Source organism: Caretta caretta, chromosome 1, assembly GCF_965140235.1.
Source record: "Caretta caretta isolate rCarCar2 chromosome 1, rCarCar1.hap1, whole genome shotgun sequence".
Classification (NCBI taxonomy): domain Eukaryota; kingdom Metazoa; phylum Chordata; order Testudines; family Cheloniidae; genus Caretta; species Caretta caretta.
The window spans coordinates 236,586,822-236,607,931 of record NC_134206.1 but is presented as its reverse complement, the minus strand read 5'-3'; the positions used below and the strand labels follow the sequence as shown (position 1 = coordinate 236,607,931).

The 21,110-nt window shown below is 41.2% G+C and overlaps 1 protein-coding gene across 3 annotated transcripts in view; it reads left to right on the top strand.

Moving 5' to 3' along the window:
* PDE3A (phosphodiesterase 3A) overlaps positions 1 to 21,110 on the top strand; it is a 375,888-nt gene that overhangs the window by 305,562 nt on the left and 49,216 nt on the right. For all 3 annotated transcript variants that reach the window (XR_007353519.2, XM_048827278.2, XM_075121962.1), the window contains 4 exons: positions 6,273 to 6,533; positions 10,237 to 10,391; positions 14,052 to 14,167; positions 19,786 to 19,999. Coding sequence is in view for 2 of the 3 variants with exons in the window: in XM_048827278.2 (XP_048683235.1) it covers positions 6,273 to 6,533; positions 10,237 to 10,391; positions 14,052 to 14,167; positions 19,786 to 19,999 (746 nt within the window). In the remaining variant the exon portion in view is untranslated. The remainder of the gene's footprint in view (positions 1 to 6,272; positions 6,534 to 10,236; positions 10,392 to 14,051; positions 14,168 to 19,785; positions 20,000 to 21,110) is intronic.

The window sequence follows — 21,110 nt, the reverse complement described above, 5'->3', positions numbered from 1 at the left end:
AAGACAGTCCATCCAGCTCTGTCCAGCCTGAGAGAGGCCAGACCAGTCAATGACATCCTAGACCTGGGGCAACTGCTGTCCTGGATGACCTGAAAACCCAGAGCATCCATGTGACTGACCTGCTGCCCAGATTCATGAGAATATCAACAAAAGCCACATTTCCCCTATGTTTTACTAACCTGTCTCTTCTCACTGTGAAAACCCAGAGCATCCATGTGACTGACCTGCTGCCCAGATTCATGAGAATATCAACAAAAGCCACATTTCCCCTATGTTTTACTAACCTGTCTCTTCTCACTGTGAGTGTCTGTTTGCAAAGGCAGGGACGATCCTTCACATCTTGGAGCTGAGTAATAAAATTGACCTTTTCCTGCCACCAAGAATGGTTGTCCCACATAATAAGACTCTGATATCTTCTCTTTTGAAAGGGGCTGGCATGTGTTTGTTCTATGTAATCATTTCAATTTTAAAGTGGTTTTTAACTTGTTTTAGCTTTCTTTTTATGTGTGCTAACAGATAAATCTCTAAACTTTACCATGAATTTCTTGTGTGCTTGGTATAGAACTAAGCATGCTAAGGTGTCTGTATACCAAGCCCTGAAACAGTTTCAGGGTCGTGTTAACTCTTTGGGCCCATATATTCTATCTAAATTAATACCACAGTGGTTTGCATTTAATAGTTGTGCATTTTTTTTTCTTATTTATCTAAGGTATGATTGCTTTGTGGATTGACATTAGTCATCTCTTTTTTTGTGGTTCAGTTAGTGTGGTTTAGTGATATGGTAATCAGACATGGAATGCCTGATGTTAGTAGTTCTGGGGACAAAGTTTTATTTGCAGTGAGGGGAACACTTGGCGGTAAGGATACCAGATCTGCTTCTTGGATGAACAAGTCCATTATTATTATTGTTGCCCAAGAATGTCTTGTAAACTGAATTAGTTGATAAGGGTTTATGGGTGCAGGAAACCTTTGTTCCTATGTTTCCTTGATGTGTTTGTCCTACAGATATAGTTTTGTCTAATGTTTTCCCATTCATTAAAGAAACAGTCTCAGATTTTTATGGAAAAAATCCTATAGAATTTAGTAAGATAAAACAAAAACGATAATTGAAAAGTTATTCTAAAAACCTACAGAATTTAACAGATACATTTTTCAAACCTTCTTGTAGAATTCTGTAGGAAGGATACAATTCTTTTAAATTCTATACAACTGTGAAAAACAAACAAAAAACATCTATCAAAAGGTAACTTTCCTAGAAGGAATGAAGGTTGGTTTTGTGGCTAAAGCACTGGAAATCAGAGTGAAGTTTCCAGATCCTCCCACAGACTGCCTATATGACATTGGACAAGTCTCTTTGTCTCCTGTCCTGAAAACACTATGCATGTGCTTATATTTATGCTGTGAGGTAGTTCCTTTAACTTCATTGAAAATACTATGTGCATAAAGTTAACCACATAGATAATTGTTTACATGATGGTTCCATAATCTGTCTGTGCCTGAATATGCCATCTATTAAATGGAATAATACTTACTGTCTCTCTTGCTCTATCTACCTTTTCTTCTCAGGTGCTAAGGTCTTCAGGGCATACACTCTTTCTTACTACATGTATCTACAGGCCTAACGCAATCAGGCCCGGATCTTGGTTAGGGCCTTCAGGTGCTACTGTACTGTAAATAATAATAGTAATGATGAATGCTGAATTTTAAAAAAACTTCCCAGCATATATGCTTATTTTTTATACCTCATTCAGCTATGTGAACAAACATAGGTTAGTCAGTTAGCTTGCTTTCACTTTTCTTTCTAGTAAGCTTCACTTTCTAATTCTCATGCCCATGCACCCCATTGCACTGTTCGAGTTGGAAACATTGCACACGTATGTTTGTTTAAATCAGAGTTGGACTGAATGCACAAAGTTCAGATCAACATAAAAACTTCAAAATTTCAAGGAAGGGGTCAAATCCAAGGTTTTGCAGCATAGGCTAATAGATGAGTGCTGGCCCAGCAATAGCACTAAAAGCAAAATTCACCTTCCAAAATCAGTTTATCTGGCATTTTGCTTAGTTGATTACAAGTGTGTTATTTCATGTCTGTGTTTCCAAATGTCCAGACTTTGGGCTTGAGATGAGTAAAATGGGTAAACTGGTTCGCAACAAATCCAGGAGAGTTCATATATGCAAAATGTAGCATTGATAGTGTGTATATTTAATATATTTCCCCTGTTATCTGACAGTATATATAAAATGACAGAAATCCAAAAATCATCAGTAGTTGTCTGTCTTGCATCAATCTTCATTGTTTTCATTTTCCCCATATGTAGTTTGTCAAAAATAAATTCCAGATTTCCTTTTTTAAGGAGGCAATCCATGTTAGGTTATATTGTTGAATAATGTTTTTTAATCATACTGTTTATATTTAATGTTTTTGTTATAATTTGGGGACTCTGAAAAGTATAGCATAGTTCTTCAGAGCTGTGTAGTGTAATTGTTTTATAAAAGGATTTGTTGTGTTTTATAGCCAAGACATCAAGTGTTCTCAGGATGCATTTTGATAGATTCAATTCAAATTATTTGTATGAGGATTTATTTTAGCTGCAGAAGATATTTGAAGTCAATCTATGACATGTAAGCTATTTATATTCAATGTGCATTGTTTTACCTCACTGAACCTAATTTATTACAGCAAAATTTCTCCTACATTTCTTTCTTCACTGTATCCTGTTGAATTGATACTTGGCTACATCTAGTTTTAGATTTTTTATGTATATATTTAATTATAAGAATTGCACAATTTTTAGGCCTTACAATTTTTTTTAAAAGTTTTTTGCATTTGTAATATATAGTAATTGCCAAATTTATTTGAGCATAAGCTTTTGTGAGTTACAGCTCACTTCATCGGATGAAAGCTTATGCTCAAATAAATTTGTTAGTCTCTAAGGTGCCACAAGTACTTCTTTTCTTTTTGTGATACATATGTCATATAGAACAGATTGTTGACATTTTAATGGTGACCGTTGCTGTGATCTTGTCAGATAACGTACCATAAGCAGATTATAGGCCTAGTTAGAACTTCAGTGGGAGATGCTGTTGACTTTTCTGGGTTGGCACCAAGTCAGACAATGGAGCACTATACATTACGTAGTTGGCTCACCGGAAGTGGGGATGACAACTCCCTCCTGCCTGAATAGGCCCTCACCAAGACATATGATTCCTTGGTGATTTGCTTTCACTCCAAGACCATAAGAACATAATTTTCAGGAGAGTTACGTTATTCCTTAAATATTACCCATAGATGCACCTCACAATGAGTGAGTATTTATAAGTTATAAGCTTTCAGTAGGGACCTCAGACACTACCATTTACGGATAAATACCAGGAAAATAGTGTGTTATGTGTTGTGAGTTTGTCTAGAGAAGTACAAGGTAGCCTCTGCACTGGGCTACTGTAGAGGATCTGTGCCAAAATTTGACAAGACAGGTTGTGACACACAGAAGCCTCTACAGTAGCCCAGTGCAAAGGCTACATTGTACTTCCCTAGATGGCTTCTGTAAATTACGTTGCCTGCTAATGCACCAAAGGCAGCCTGGGATTGCCAAGTCACGGGGAAGGCCCAGCCATGGTCTGTATGTCAGCTCTATGCCACTAGAGAACTCTTTTTGCTCAGTTGCTACTCTCAGGGATGGCAGTGCTGGCTTAACGGCCGCTCTGCAAAATGTCAGCATCACAGTATAGAATATCGGCTTTTATCTTAGTCCTGCTGAAGTCAGACCTATTTCCTTAATTGAAGTATTAATGTATTTTCTCATCTCTCGCTCCGATAATCAGGTCACCGATTTCAGACTCCAGGTTGAATAGGATTTCAAATTCTAAATAGTGCTGTTTTGCTGAAAATATCAGACCTAGTTTTATTTCCTCTTCTATAATGCTTTGCCTTATATCTTGGAATTTTTTCCTTTTGGCCTGTTTTGCTGGGCTGAGATAAGGAAAGACAAATTACTCCTCTCACCCCAAACCCTGCCTTATAATTTAAAATTGATGCTTTATTTAGCCACTGCCAGATTTGTTCATGGTGCAAACCCAGCTCTGGAGATGTGGACTTGCGGTTCAAGTTTTTTCTGTAATCTTGGAGGAGACAAACCCCTTGTTGGTTGAGAAGAGGTATGGTATGTAATGAATGAAACCTTATCTTGGGAGCACTAGGAAACCCTTCCATAACCCGTGAAGGGAACTATGTCAGGAGTTGCTGTCTCTGCGCACCTGTATGGGTTTGGGATGCTGCAATTGGTCACTCTGAGTCTGTTTACCACTCGGTGATTGGGTTCTCTTTGGCAGGTGTAGTGCAGGGTGGGTGGTGAAGGTGTCTAGTGGATGAAATGCATTCTGCTATAGCGAAGGAAAGATCAGAACTCTCTGTACCAATCCATCGGGCTCTAGTTCCTTCTCCGGAGAGAGGGAGGGCAAGTGAGCAGATTCCTTCCCTTCCTCTCCCTACGCTGCTGAGTTTCAGTCACAAAGGTATGTGTGTGGAGGGTGGACTTGTTGTGGACGAGGTAAGCAATGAGTCCTGGGGGATTCTGGTTGTTGTAACATGGCTGTATGTGGGCTGGAAGGGTGTTGGTGTGAGATCCCTGTTCTAGCTGTAGATAAGGGGACTGTAAAAGAAAGAATAAATTGATCCATTAAATTGACGTCAGCCCTTTGTTTCTCATTGGGATTGGATAGCATTTTTGTATACAAAGTAAGTCACCTTCCATGTTTAGTAAGACATATACTAGGAAGTGCAGAAGCATGCATGGTCCTGTGACCCAAGTACAGCACTGGGTATTAGGAGACTGGAGTTTTACTCCTGGCTGGCCACGGAATCACTATGTGACCTTGGCCAAATCACTCTCTCTTTTTGTGCCTCAGTTTGCCAGAGTGTAAAATTCAGACAATTCCTCAGAAGTGTTTTATTTCAGTATTGCTTGCGAAGGGTTTTGTGAGCCTGAAGAAGTTCAAAGCATTACTGAGGATCGCTATTGTTTTATGTATTATGAGTTCCATAAATGCTGTAGTGACTGTGATTCTTCTCCTGCTTGTGTTATGACCCTTCTCCTGTTATAAGAGCATGCTTGGTTCTCCAACCTATCAATGTCTCAACCCAGAAAAATATTATGCTCTGTCACAGTGGCAATTCTATCACTTGGGGGGTTATCCTACTTAAAAAAAGGTGAATATCTATCAGAGTAAAACAGATGTTTCTTCATCTCACAGTTACGCATCCTTCGCATCTGATAGGTTGACAAAATAGATCTTCCAGGAATGGCTGTGGGGGCATTTGTTCCAGTGCCCCAGATATATACATTGCATCTGTGCCCAAGAGGGCGCTCCAAAGCAGTAACAGCCTAGCAGTCACTTTCAAGAGTGCCTTTAATAGATGACCACATGTGGCACAACAGTGATTTATAGTGCTTCCACTAAACTTTTGACCTAGAAATGTCACTGCTTTGTCAATAATTTAGAAGTGATGGAAGACGCACTTTCTGCCTCAGTTCCTGTCTATTCTGCACCTTAATTTAAGCCTCCAGTTTTTATTCATATAGTTTATTCCATCAGACATTACAGTTCCTTAATCTTTTCTTTAAGGCTATACCATTAGTTATTACTTGCAAATTATAGATCATTCCTCTGCATATGTTGCCATTACTTAAAGTGCTACTTTTCTTTTTATTTAATAATCTTTCTTTTTTAATTATGTTCCCGTTATTATTTCATAAACTGATAAACTTTCAAGGCTGTTATGATCATCTAGTCTGGCGTCCTGTGTATAATTTCACTCTGGCATTCCTGTATGGAGATCAATAACTTGCATCTCAAGTAGAGTGTATCACTTAGAATGACATCCAATCTTGATTTCAATATTGTTGCCCAGCGGACGCTTACTTGGCAGAGACTTTTTGTCATCATCGTCGTCTGCTTTCTGGCTGCTCTAAAAACTCGTATCTGGGTTGTGACCATTTTAAAAATCGAAATAAACTATATGCAATCAATTTGCAAACTTGTTTACAGAGAAAGACATCGACCAAATGGTTGATCTAGTCAGAATGTTCGGAATAAATCACATTGTTTTAAGTTGTTAATCTCTTTTAATCTTTTCCTAGCTATCCACAACAAATTGAATAAAAGATGCTGGTAACTGTCCCTGAAAAGGTGTTGGGTTTGATGTCACATGCTTTAGTTTGACATGTGGGACACAGCCATAGCCTTACATGTCCTTCTTTGTTTTTCCCTTTCAGTCTTCAGGTACCAGTATTACCGTTGATATCGCTGTTATGGGAGAAGCTCATGGGCTCATTACCGACCTTCTGGCAGATCCTTCGTTGCCACCTAATGTGTGTACTTCCCTGAGAGCAGTGAGCAACCTGCTGAACACGCAGTTAACCTTCCAGGCTATTCATAAGCCAAGGGTTAACCCTTTGGTGTCCTTCAGTGAGAACTACACCTGCTCTGACTCAGAGGAATGTCCAGAAAAAGGAGAAAAGCTGGCTATTCCCAAGGTACGTGCTAGTCCACATGTTGGCTATCACAGTGAATTTACTCCAGCTACTAAAACTTGATTCCCCCCTTTTGGTATAGTATTGCATGGTTGGGTGTGTTAATGAAGATTTTTTTCCTCATCTTTTGAAGCATTAATCATTTATGTCTATAAGAAGCAAAATTAAATGGACTATTTGTGTCTTGTGGTAAGACAGTTCCTATTCCTTCAATGCTCACACAGTTCAAACCTGATCCTTCATGCAACTTTAGAAGTAGGCATTCAACACAGGATAATTTCCATACTTGCTATTCCTGTTTCTTAGCAGGTGTTTGACGGAGTTGGAGTAAGGGGGAGTGGGAAGAGCACAGCTCTCTCTATGCTATCATAGACTCATAGACTTTAAGGTCAGAAGGGACCATTATGATCATCTAGTCTGACCTCCTGTACAACGCAGGCCATAGAACTTCACCCACCGACTCCTGCAATAAACCTCTCGCCTATGTCTGAACTATTGAAGTCCTCAAACCATGGTTTAAAGACTTCAAGGTGCTGAGAATCCTCCAGCAAGTGACCCGAGCCCCATGCTGCAGGGGAAGGCAAAAAACCCCCAGGCCCTCTGCCAATCTGCCGTGGAGGAAAATTCCTTCCCAACCCCAAATATGGCGGTCAGCTGAACCCTAAGCATGTGGGCAAGACTCACCAGCTAGCTACCCAGGAAACAATTCTCTGTAGTAATTCAGAACCCACCCCATCTAACATCCCATCACAGGCCATTGGGCCTATTTACCGCTAATAGTCAAAGATCAATTAATTGCCAAAATCATGTTATCCCATCATACCATCTCCTCCATAAACTTATCGAGCTTAATCTTGAAGCCAGGTAGGTCTTTTGCCCCCACTGCTTCCCTTGGAAGGCTGTTCCAGAACTTCACTCCTCTGATGGTTAGAAACCTTCATCTAATTTCAAGTCTAAACTTCCTGATGGCCAGTTTATATCCATTTGTTCTTGTGACCACATTGGTACTGAGCTTAAATAATTCCTCTCCCTCCCTAGTATTTATCCCTCTGATATATTTATAGAGAGCAATCATATCTCCCCTCAGCCTTCTTTTGGTTAGGCTAAACAAGCCAAGCTCCTTGAGTCTCCTTTCATAAGACAGGTTTTCCATTCCTCGGATCATCCTAGTAACCTTTCTCTGTACCTGTTCCAGTTTGAATTCATCCTTCTTAAACATGGGAGACCAGAACTGCACACAGTATTCCAGATGAGGTCTCACCAGTGCCTTGTATGACGGTACGAACACCTCCTTATCTCTACTGGAAATACCCCGCCTGATGCATTCCAAGACCACATTAGCTTTTTTCACGGCCATATCACATTGGCGGCTCATAGTCATCCTGTGGTCAACCAATACTCCACGGTCCTTCTCCTCCTCTGTTACTTCCAATCAGAAGTAGAGGGGAGCTCCTCCTAATCTCTCTGACTTGAGGGAACTCATCTCTGCTTCCTCCTTTTACTTTAGTGTTGATAACTGCCCCTCCCCTTTCAACTTTGACCACTGAGTGTAGGTAGCGAGTGATGTCATTAAGGATCATTAAGAAGGAGGGAATGAAATGGTGAGATCAGTGCACTCTTCAGTTCTCAAGATCAGAATTCAAATCTTAATCAGAGTTACAGGTGAAATGAGTTTGATGTTCTTGTCTTCATCCCTTAGCACCTGATCCAAAACCCATGGAAGTCGGAGGGTATCTTTTTTTCATTGACCTCAATGTGCTTTGGGTCATGCCACAAATGACCATCGTCCACTTGAAAAAACCACCACACAGTTCCATACAGTGGACAACTTTTGCTCAAGAAAGGTCCATTGCTGGAGATAACAAGATTTAGTAAGGACTGAGTTGCAGTGGCAGAGCTATGTATGTAAAGACAAGGTATTAACACATCTAAACTGCTTTTTTTTTTTTTTTGGTACACTAGCTCTAGCAGAGCTAGCATGTGCTTGTGTACCCAGGCTGGGATGCTCACTCCCAGATGCAGTGTAGACATACCCATAGAGAACTAACCAATGCTATGAATTCCTGGTTTCTATATATACATGTTAGCAACATTCACTAGATAGAGAGAAACCTCTTATCAGCTTGGAGGTCATTTAAATTGCCAGGTCATCCACTCTGACATATAAAAATGTAGTAATATTGCCATTAGCAGCGAGGCTTATATTTTACTTTGGGAACTAAGTAAAACAATTCTATGTTGTTTTGTTCTTATCCTGTACAAATAGTTTCTACTGCCTAAAGTTAAGGAGGCAACTGATCATCATTTTTTTATATTTTATAGGACTTTTAATATGCCTCTTTCATTTTTATAGAGCTTATATTTCCTTTAATTGAAGAAAAATTAGTCCCACTGAGCACTTTTGCTGTATATACTCTATATAATGTAATAGCTCCTATTGAAAACTCAATATTCATTGGCCCAGATGACTGCAGTAATGGTGATATTTCTATATGCATAAAATAGTACATATTAAGATTTCAGTGTGGATTGACAAGTGCTGAATTTCTTGGGAGGCTCTCTGTAACAAGGTAAATTAGATGCAAATTAACATATTTAGATAGTTTTGAAAAAACAACTTATACAGAAAAACAATCATGTATTACAGGCAGGGCTGAAGGACTGCTTATTCTTAAGGTTGCCTGACACTTCCCATTATGAGACCCTGATTTCAATTGCTTATGACTTTGCAAAACTTTAACCATTTGGGCTGAAATTTACCATTCACAGTGTCTGCCTCAGACTCAATCTTTTGACCCAATGGCACAATAAGCCAATGACATCCACTGTAGATCCTTATAAATGTGTATATATTTTATTGTTTTAGTACTTCTCAAACTGAAAATTCGTCACGATAATGAAAAGGCAACAAATAATTAATATAAAAATTCAACATCTGCAACATACTGATGGGACCACTCGTATATCTGCAATAAAACTGATCCCACAAATAACAGTAACCCCCTAATCAACTCCACCCATTCCCTCAACCTGCCTCCTCGCCAGACACCTGGGAAAAGCCCCATCAACAAGAATCAGGTAGAGAGACGTAAGGAGCACGCAAGACAATCAGATAAGTCAGGAAAACCCTGCTGCAAGCAATCCAAAATAATTTATCCCCACCCCCCTTGCCCTGCCATGAAAGATTTTTACTGGTAATTTTTCTTCCTTTTTGTAAAAGCATTGTGGAAGATTTAGTGTCCCATCACTTAAATGTTTGAATTTCATGGATTGTCTTCAATTTGGCTGGATAGAGCAGAGAAACCTGCAGGGGGGTTTGGGGTTTTTTTTGGGGGGGAGGGTGGACAGTGGGATTGTTTTGTTGTTTTGTTTCCTTTCCTGCTTCCTATCTCTGATGTCAACGTATGTGTGGCTGCTATTTCCAACTCTTTAAGCAACTTGCTGGGTGACTTTGGCCAAGTCACTTAGGGCTTGTTTCTCAAAGGTGCTGAGGTCTTTAACGTTGACTTCAATGGGACCTCTGAGTGCTGAGCATTTCTGACAATCAGTCCCTTGACCTTTCTTTGCCTCAATTTCCCCATCTGTAAAATAGGGCTTTGACACTTACCCTGTGAGGTGGGTATGTCAGGCTCAATTCATGAATTGACATTTGAGATTCCTGATGAAAGGTGATATATATATAATTGCAAAGCATTATCTGCTCTAGCGCCTACGGAAGAGTCTGCCTCCAGGTCTGCTCAGGCGAGTGTCATCAACTTGGACCACAACAACATCTGCCACAGGTTTACCGACCTTGGAGCCTGCACCAGTGAGAAGAGACCGCAGTGGCAGCATCAAACCTCATGAATCTTCTTCATCCAGGTAAGAAAACCTCTCTTTGTATCTTTAGGAGAACTTCTTTGGTTTTCTGTGGACACGTAGGTGTGTAATAATGTCTTCTCTTGGGAAACTGTAGGTCAGAAATTTGAAAGAATTCCCATTCTAGGGGTTTTTGTTTTTTGTTTGGTTGGTTTTTTTAAGAGAATTAAAGCCTTTATATTAGGCCAGATTATTACAAACACAAATTCGGCAAGGTTTAGAAGCCAAAAGGTTCAATGAGTTGCAAAACCATAACTTAAAAAGATTATGTAAAAGAAAAATTGTCTATTAAAGGTCTTTGCTACATTCTTCTTCTATATCCTTATACTCTTTCCTCTGCATTTTCTGAGCAGATAGTTCTGATGATTGATTATAAATATTTTTAAATGAAATGTACAATTTCAGCCATCTGACAATAAGAGCAAGAAATTTCAAGGTGTGTTTTAGTGGTTCCATTAATATTACTATTTCAAGAACACCACAAGTGTTCAAGGGGCTCTACAGATATAAAAGAAGATAAGTTCTCAACCTTGATTAGCTTTCAAGCTAACTGATTCAAATGTAATGCAAACAGTAAAAAGTCATTTCCAAAAGTGTAAGCAGACAACACCACAGAGGAGTGTAATCTTGGAAGGCAAGGCCAAAGAAGTGGGTTTGAAAGAGGAAAAGGAGAGTGTTGAAAGAGAGTGTTCCAAGCATTAAAAAAGTACAATATAAGAACTATGACACAAAGGGAGGAATTAGGAAGGAGAACATTGATTGCATAGTGCACAAAGCAGGCATGATAGAATTTGAAACCAGAGACGTGGGTGGGGGCAGAGCTGTGTAGAACCATTCCTTACAGAACATTTTCTAGCACTGTATCCAGGCTAGTTTTCAACATTCCCCCCCAGGGAGTGCTGCTCACCAGGTACACCATACAATTTTATGTGGGAATTGGCAAATTCTTATTACAAAGTTTATAGTTCTGGTATAGAAACAAAATAAAGAGCTAAACTTTCTGTTCATGTATGTATTGAGGCTTCCAAGCTTCCTTGTGCTATCAACATACAATCCTTCCAAATTCCCTCAGTCCTTTTTGTCTCATCTTATTAAAGGGCTTGTCCTATAAAGGTCTTCCTTTCCATTTGATGCTACAGGAACAGGGTCACAGCAAGTGTTTTATGGGGATGGAAATTGTGAGGCCCATGTTATTTGAAGATGCCTGAAGTTTCAGGCCTTCTAGAGGAGGCTGCCACTAGGGGAGACCTGAAGAGTTCCAGCTGCAAATAGGATAATTAATAAGGTCATGGCCCTGGCTGTGGTAAAAGCTGTAGAGAGGGGGAGAGGGGAGAGATGATGATCATATTTTATAGCCCTGGAACCGGCCACAGAGGCATCCTTGAAAATATCTGGGGGCTGCAGGATATCTTAGAAACCAAGTGAACCAGTAAAGTGAAATATAAACAAGATAGCACCATGTGGAAATCTTTTTCAGTCACTGTTTTCCTGTGATTCATACGGCTTTCTTGATTTATGTTGTCGATTCCAGACTCTCACGTACTATGTAAGCTTCCTAAGAAGGGAATCTGAAGCAAGGGGGAGGGGAGCGATTAAATATTGCTGGTGGTGTTCTTCTACAGTTATGTAATTCTTTCCGATGAGCCAATTAAACAGGTGATCAGTTCTTCCTAAGTGTAGTGTCACCAATTGCATAATGATAGCTCTGTCAAGCCTCCCAGCCTCCTCTTTGCAACTCTTCCATTGTAGGAGCAGAAGCCATTCATATTCCGGAAGAGGAGAGCGAGGCCTGTATGTCTAGACTAACTTAGCAGGACAGATACAGATGGGGGCATTTTACATCAATAAAACACTTAACAAAAAGGTCTTGACTAGGAAAAAACATCTATTTAATGGCTTATTATTTCCCTTGCACTTTATCTGTGTTTGGCAAAGTGAGGCTGGAGGGCGAGGGAAAGGAATGTGCATCAGTCCATTATCCCCAAAGCCACAAAGAGGCAATGGAGCCATTCTGTGGCAGCTGTTACAACCACAGGATCTGCAGCTTTTGTGCCCCACAACCCCTCTGAGCAGGAGGTAGCCTATGTATCTCCATAATTGTGGGCTCCCCTGCTTTGCCCAGACTGCTGCATAGGTTCCAGAATCCTGCACAGACACGCCCCTCTGTGCAGAAGTGGTGAGGCAAGGTCCTTGCATCGCTTCAAAGGAAAGTAACTTCATGAAAGTAACATCTTAGGGTTCCATATTCGCTTACTTCCTTAACAAGTTAAAAGATTTTCCTAGCTCCCAGCATTTCATTCTCATCCTAGGATCCAAAAACCAGCTGGATTCATTCTGCCTTTTGCTTCATGACAGATAACTATTCTGCCATCTGAAGGTAGCTAAGCCATGAGAGAGAACAGAACCTCGCTTGCTCTTCCACAGCCATAAGATTTCTGTTGTGCTAACAAGTGAAACAAAAAAATTGCCTTGAGATATAAAAAATTCCTCTTAATATAAAATCCCTTAAGTTAGTATTGGACCCAGCTTACTTTGAGGGACCATCTGTTGCCCTATATCCTATGTCAGTGTTTAAAATGAGAAGGACTGGGACCTGTTCATCATCTTGTGTTAGAATCTTGAAGCACAGAAGAGTTGGGTCATGACAAGACATTTGAAGGATTAGAGGGCAAAGGCCTTATGGATCTGTGCCCTCATTGTGGAAGAACGCACTGAGGCATCTGTGCAAGCAGGTGGCATGAGGTCGTTCCTTTATTAAATTACAGTGATAAATGCAGCTTTTCCACCTTACAAAATCACCTGGCATCAGCACATAAGAGATACAAAAATGCCGTTCTCATTTTCCCTTTTGTTTTTTTCTTTTTTATGGTGCTTTTCAATGATTTTCTCCTAGATCAGTGAGCAGATATCTAGATTTTCAAGAATCTCTTAGTAGGGATTTTTTTTCAAAAGCTGCATGTGATGTATCTGAAAGGTGCTGGATTGAAAACCTTGGAAACTAGAGGGCTCTATTTATTCACAAAGCAGACACTCCACAGGCAGCAGTACTGCAAGCTTCCCCCCAGTGTGATTCAATCCTGCAATGGAAGCTGCATCACTACAGATTGCATTAAGTGGCACCTTTGCTGGCAATCTGAGGAGAAAAATGCAATGGGCCTGATTTTCATGGACACCAAGGCCCTTTTATACTGCTTCAGATATGTAAAGAGACCTTAACGAGGTGTAAATTTAATCGAAGCCCACTTTTAGACTGCTTCCACACCCTCAGCATAGCATAAAGGAATTTTAGTATAAATTAAATGAAAAGGCCTGGGCACTGAAGTCACGCCTAGTGGCAGTCTCACTAGCACCAAAGCATGTTGAGGTAAATTGGAAAGCCACCTTGGAAGAATCTTACCATACCCATGTTGTAACTGTGTTTGGCTTAAATCAAGGACTTAAATGTCTGGAGTTGTCAGTCCAGCACCTTTTGGCAATACTGAATTCACTAAAAACAATCATTCAAATAGTTGATAACGCAGCCCTCCACAGTAGAGTTTTTTGTTCTTACATGTGGAGTGCTGTGACAATTAACTTCTCTCAGAACTCTGTCACTAAGATCTTTACAGGCCTGCAATGCTTACGTAATAATAGTTTTGTGTGTTTGTACTCTTGATCTCACAGCATCGACCCTTGGAACAGCTCAATTCTGATGGCCATCACAAAAAGTAGGTCCTTCTCGGCCTCCTATGCGATGTCTGCTACAAACCATCTGAATTCCAAAAGGCAAAGCCGACAAGGTGAACAGCTATTTCTGGTTTGACATTTATTTTATTTAGTCAAGCTTGCTTTCCCTAAAGCTGCAATGTACTCTGGGAAATCTGGTGATTGACACACACACAGAGCATTTTTTGTTTTCCCTCTACTCTTTCTCCTCACATTCCCATAAATTAGACTTCAGTTATTTCCATCATTTAAAAACACAGTGATCTAAAATGCTACAGCTTATAGTAGTGTTGCTGTAGTGTTTTGATCTTTCCATTATAAAAGTTGTTAGTTTCTCTTCTATTACTTCAGTGATCTATGTGCTAAATTCTGCCTTCATTTACCTCTAGGCAATCCCATTGACTTCAGTAGGGTTGAAGACCAATTGTATCTCATAACATGCTCGTTAAACTGACTGTATATTTTCCATTGTCTTCATTAAGTTTGCCTGGTTATAATAAAACAAAGAATTTGTCTTTGTGGGAGATAGGCATAAGCAGCTAATTGTCCTTATCATCCAATTATATCCAAATGACAAGCACATTTTAACCTATATGCCTTTCCATCTGTCATGGAAAAAGTCTAAAAGGCCTTTATTGATGGTCAGATCAAATAAAATTCACATCTGCCAATTTGTGAAGCACAGTTCTTAGACAAGGTTTAAAAAAAAGTTAACAGTAACCAATGAATAAAAGGATCCAACTAGTTTCAAAAGGTTCTTTTTTTAAAAAAAGAATAAACCTAGAAATTCTTTTTCTGTCATTGTAGTGACAAGTGATGTTACTTAACATCTTCACTCAGTACTGGGAGACTTCAAAGGAATGCCAGATAATGTTTTAGCCAGAAAAAAAGTTAGGGAAGATAACTTCTTAACTGATCATAACATTTACAGTAGAACAGTTTTTTGAAATCATCAGTGGTCTATAGATGGCTATCTAACCTGACTTGTATTGCCGTCCAGGAGAATGTTTCCCCATGCTCTCAAGCACCAAATAAAGATGGTTACCATGGCTTCTCTTTCTAAATCAGCACATATGAGCTGAAATTTTCAAAAGCAGCCATTGATTTTGGTGATCAGTTTGAAACAACTTGAGGCTGTTTTTCAGAAGTGCTGAAAATCCACTGATCAAAGGAAAGTACGTGGGACCTGTCTTCCTGGCCTAATGTTGGGCCCCAAGGAATCCAAAATTAGAGACCATTTTGAAAATACATCTGCATGTTTATTAGATCACTGTCAGCCATGTTTGCTAGAAGAAATTGTTTTTCAACTTCAAGCCTGGAGCAAACTTTGATAACTCCCCTGAGATGGGTGACATCTCAGCCAATTGAAGTCAATAAGAGTTTTACCATAGACATGAATAGGGTCAGGATTTCACCCGTATGATCAAAGAAAGTTTATAATGGAAATGTTGGCATGATCCTGACCCTACTGTCTAGAAAAATCTGCCACAAATATAAAATCCACACACAATTTAAAGCTGTAGGAGATTTGTGCCTCTTTATCTTTCTTATTTTTCTTCCATCTATCCCCTCCTTATAAAAATTTATAAACAAACCTTTTCCCATTCTGAAAGAGGGAAAATATTTTCATTTTAGAAAGATTCTCTTCATTACTTTTTTTTAACTCTTTCACTGCTGTTTTTTTTCACTGCACCTGTTATGCTGCTGATGTCTCTAATGGCATGCTTGGTACAGGATTGTGTTACAGCAGCATAGCAGATGCATTCTGGGTAGAAGTAAAATATCTCAAAAATTTGGCAGCCACCCAGCTGTCAGGTTAATTACACATCTGAATGTAATGCCGTGATATTGCTTATGTACAACACAGGATTTCTGATAGAATTTGTTTAATGCAGAGCTATTTGCTTCACTTCTTTGTGAGGAGCAGCAAATATGCTGCAAGGGATATGGCCCTTTGGATAAAGTGCAAAGCCAAGATCCTTCACCCCTAAGCAGTGATGAGCTGCCAAAATCTTAACCACCGGTTCCCTATAAAAAGTTCTGATTTAAGGGATGTGCCCCAGTATGTATTTTTTGTGCCAACAGGGTTACCATATGTCCGTATTTTCTGCATCCTGGATGGCGATTTAAGAACCAAAAAGCCTGATCTGTCCGGGAAAATATGGGTGTGTGTTAACCCTGCCTTTTTTAAAAAGGTGGGCCTGAACTAGAAATGAGCTCCGTTTCACATGTGTGGGTCCCCGCCACTCCCTGGGGGTATGCCAGGGTGATCTCGGGACAGTCCCAATTTTGGGGTCTTTTTCTTATATAGGCTCCTATTACCCCCCACCCCCATCCTGATTTTTCACACTTGCTGTCTGGTCACCCTAGGGTGCGCACATGTGTGGGTCCCAGCTGCTCCCTGTCCCCCTCATTGAAGCAGGTGTGCAGGGTTACTGTCCTGGGAACTGCAGGGCACCAGTGGATGTGGAGCCAGCTGCAGACAGGGGTGTGGGGCAGGGCTAGCTGGAGGCAGGGGTTGCGGGGCTGGCTGCGGGCAGGGCAGGGGGTGCGGAGCTGGCTGCAGACAGGAGGATGCGGGGTTGTCTGGAGGCAAGGGGGTGTGGGGCTGGCTGGAGGCAGGGCAGGGGCTGGCTGGAGGTAGGGGCTGGCTGCAGGCAGGGTAGGGGGTGTGGCAGGGGCTGGCTGCGGGCAGGGTAGGGGGTGTGGCAGGGGCTGGCTGCGGGCAGGGGGTGCGGGGCTGGCTGGAGGCAGGGCAGGGGGTGCGGCAGGGGCTGGCTGCAGGCAGGGGGTGCGGGGGTGGCTGGAGACAGGGGCTGGCTGCGGGCAGGGCAGGGGGTGCGGCAGGGGCTGGCTGCGGGCAGGGGGTGCAGGGGTGGCTGGAGACGGGCTGGCTGGATACAGAGCAGGGGGTGCGTGCGGCAGGGGCTGGCTGGAGGCAGGGGGTGCGGGGCTGGCTGGAGGCAGGGGCTGGCTGCGGGCAGGGTGGTGGGAACTCACGGGGAGAGCGGCTCGGAGAAGCCAGAGCAGCCGGGGACCCACCAGGCAGCAGCGGGAGCCCCAGGGCCAGGGGTCGGGGGAACAGCAGCAGCAACAGGGCTCATGCCCAGGGCCAGGCGGCAGCCCACATGGCTCCCGCCGCACAGCGCCCCCGGCGGCTGGAGGAGGAATTACATCACTTCCCGGCAGGAGCCCATCAAAACCTCAGCGCTCCCTGCAGGGAAGCGGGTTAACAACCGGTTCTAAAACTGCTTCAAAATTTAACAGGTTCGTGCGAACTGGTGCGAACCGGCTCCAGCTCACCACTGCCCCTAAGAGCATTAAAGATCCTGGCACTTTTTGCAGGAGTTGGGGGTGTTAGCTCTACTGTTGTGACCAAACTGCTGTTTGGCTAATTACAGACTACATACAGCTTGCCGAAAATTCCCTTTGCAGCATTGGATGCAGCCTTCTGCTTTACTTCCTGACCTAAGCTGTTATATAGCTGCTGTGCACTACTATGTCATTCCTCAGAGGTGGCTGCATTTCCATACTGGGCAAAGAGATTTCTGTGTAGACCACATGTATACAATATATAAAGAACCTGAGGGTCCTTTGGGCAGAGAAGTGCTCAGATACCACAGTGATGAGTTAGAAGTAGAAGTAGATAGATATCACAATAACAGAGTAGCAGTTATAAACAAAGGAATAAAGCCAAGATGAGAACCTAAGAGATTAAAATAATGGATATGTAATTTTGAGCTCCCTAGAGAAGGAATGTGCTTCTACCCTGGTACAGAGAAAAATGGTGGTATCTCAAATATTACTGTGTGATAACTGTCAGCAAATTGTCAAGTATCAGAGGGATAGCCGTGTTAGTCTGGATCTGTAAAAGCAGCAAAGAGTCCTTAGGCACCTTATAGACTAACAGACATATTGGAGCATAAGCTTTCGTGGGTGAATGCCCACTTCGTCAGATGCATGTGGATGCATTTTTGTCAGATGCATTTGTGTCAGAAAATTTTGACTTTTGAATGGTCACCATTAAATAAGGTTCCATATTTTTCCTCCTTTAAAGTAATAGAGGACATCAGAAAGACATATTGAGGATATGTGGATTTCTAGAAAGATGCAAACATCAAAAGCCTTTACTATTATGGTTAATGCTTCATTATCTTAAATCAACATTATTATCTTATTCAGAGATGACTGTTTTACCCAAAATACGTTTAGTTAGTTTGCCACAACACAAACTTTCAAACAAGTAAAGATAACATTTTCTGTAGACCTAAAATAAACATGATAAAAGAACTGGGTGGCTGAGCATGAGAAATATGGCTTAGTAGATCTGAAAGCGCAACATTCCCTGTAACCTCAGGTACAATTTCCAGCCGGGTTGACTCAGCCCTTCATCTTTCTAAAATACACACATTTATGTCCTTGCAGTTTATTGTTCATGAGTCTTTTGTATGAGACTTTAAGGTCTTTTCTGCTATGGGTGCATCATGAAGAGTGGGGGTTTGCCCCAATGGTCTTGGCTCAGAATGTCTTGTAATGGGGGACTGGGTGTAATATCGCAGTGTTTTTTTCGTTGCTGGCTGACCATGGTGGGTCTTGCATGCTTTGGTCCTCCAGCCAAATCAAAAAGTCCAAACGAACCCATTCCAGGGTTTACACCACTCTGCCTATGACAGGTAGGGAAGCCTAGGCCCACCCACTATGAGTTCCAGACCAGGGATCGTATAAATAGCAACTTCACACTGGAGCATCTTGATTCCAGTTTGTTGCTGCTTCTTAGGTCCTCTCTCTCCCTGCAAATCCAGTTTAAGCAAATCAAATAGGAACTGACCTGATAAGGCCTTGCATCTCCTTTTATCTGAGTCTGCTGGGCTCTGATTGACTGCTTCCTTAAGGGCTCGCTAGACAGGCCTAAAGGACCCACCTTCACTGCTTCTTTCCAGTCACTTTGCTGCTTCTTGGGGTGGGATGTAGGAGTACCGCAGGGCCAGGTGTTGGGAGCCGCAAAGGCCACATGAACCTGGTCACATCCCACCTGTGCACTGGGTTGGGTGCTGCACTTCATCCCAGAGATGCTCCCCTTTGAGCAACAACTGAGGCAACTCTATCTCAGTGGTGCCTGTGAGCATGTGTCTTCTCTAGTTCCTAAAAATTTTGGAACCCTTCAAGATGAAAGGATAATATATTATCCTTATTTTAAAATATTACTGTTTGGCTTTTTGCTTACCTACTCATATGTAGAAGTCTGGGTTCATTACAAAGGCGGGTAAGCATTTTTGTCTCTACTTTATAGATGGGGAAATTGAAACACAAAGATATTAAGTGGTTTGCCCAAAATCAGTGAGGCAGAACCTGGAATAAAACCCAAGTTTCCTGACTCCCAGTCTGATACCATATAGTCTGGACCATGCTGCCTTCCCATATTTTCCTACCATGTTCTTTCACTTGTGTATACTGCTTGTATGACCTTATCAATGGGGAATATGCCCTAAATGTGTAAAGCTAGTAGAAGTTGGCATAGCTCTATTGAAGTCAATGAAGTTTTGCCGATTTATGCTACTGGAGTCCTGGCCCTGTGTGGAGACTTTTTTTGTATTGTTCTGTGTATTTCAGAAGTAATTCTCTCTGCATACAGTGAATTGATGTATCTGTATATTGACTTTTTTGAATTGAAGAAAGTGTTTTTTCTTGCTAGGTATCCCGCCAAACATTTCACCTCTCACCTCCCCATGCCATTCACCTATTCAGGGAACCCCAGCCACCAGTCCCACTGGCAAAACCTCTTCTGTGCAATTTCCAGACCCTACTGACACCAAGCAAACCCTGAAACCACCCAAGGTTTTAACTTCTACTCAGAGCACACCTGATCTTTCAGAGCAGATTATGGGGCCCCCTGTCATCTGTAGCAGGTAAGATGTTAATTTGATAGACATCTGCTTGTTTTTCCCTTTTTCTTATCCATATTCTTGATTTATTTCAGCACAGTATATTGATATAATTTTCCCCACATTAAAGTAGTTCACTGTATGCCAGTAATGGTTCAGTTCAATGCTAAACAGTATTTTTAAAGTTCAAAACAATTAACTGCAATTAAAAGCTTTTACTTATGTTGAGTATGTAGTCTGATTTATAGAAAATTGATCTGTGATTTTTTAATCTCAATTTTCATGTTAATGAAATGTGTTTTTCTTGCCACACTCAAGTCACAATAACACAGACTTCAGGGTCATGTTCCAGTTTTTCAATATACAAACCTTATTCCAGAGATGACAGTCAGCCACCTAGGATTTGGAAAAGTACAGACCAAAGATCCACAGTGGGTCAGTTTTTCTGATGCAGGCAAAAGCTTAAATGTTCCAGATAAACTATTGTACTTGAAATTCAAATGGACTGTTTCAAATTCATCCTCCTCTCCCCTATCCCAGGTACATTATATAGTTATGCCCAATGTATTTATACCACGCTAGCTTTTTGCCTTTAGCATTTTCAAAATGCACAGTTTCTCCTAAGTTATACAGTACCTGTAACTAGCACAATACTATATATAATTAAACTAAGTCTGCATTGCAGTGGGCTTTGCCTCAAAATGGACTGAATGGATTACATCCTTCCAGAGGTGGAGACAAATACACAGAATAGTAATAGTAGTGAATATTTTAAAAAAGCAATTGGAATGAAGAAGTCTGTTGCTACTGCCAAATATTACAAAATGATGTAGTCATACCATACTCTAAGTGACTCTTAGTTGCTCTAAGAGAACACAGCTTCTAACTTGGGTGGTCACCACCTGGAAGTACTGTTGTTTCATGTCTCCAAAAAGATTCAGTTGAAGTGAAACCTGAATAATGGACTCGGCAATGTGTGTCCAATGCAACATTGAGAAATTTCAGTATCATGGTGTGAAGTGTGTCAACTTCACAGGGAGACAGATTGGGTTATCCCACAAGAAAATGTCACTGCGAGTTGATTGCATGAGTAGTGATAATAACTTTTCTCAAGGCTGGATATTCAGAATGTAAG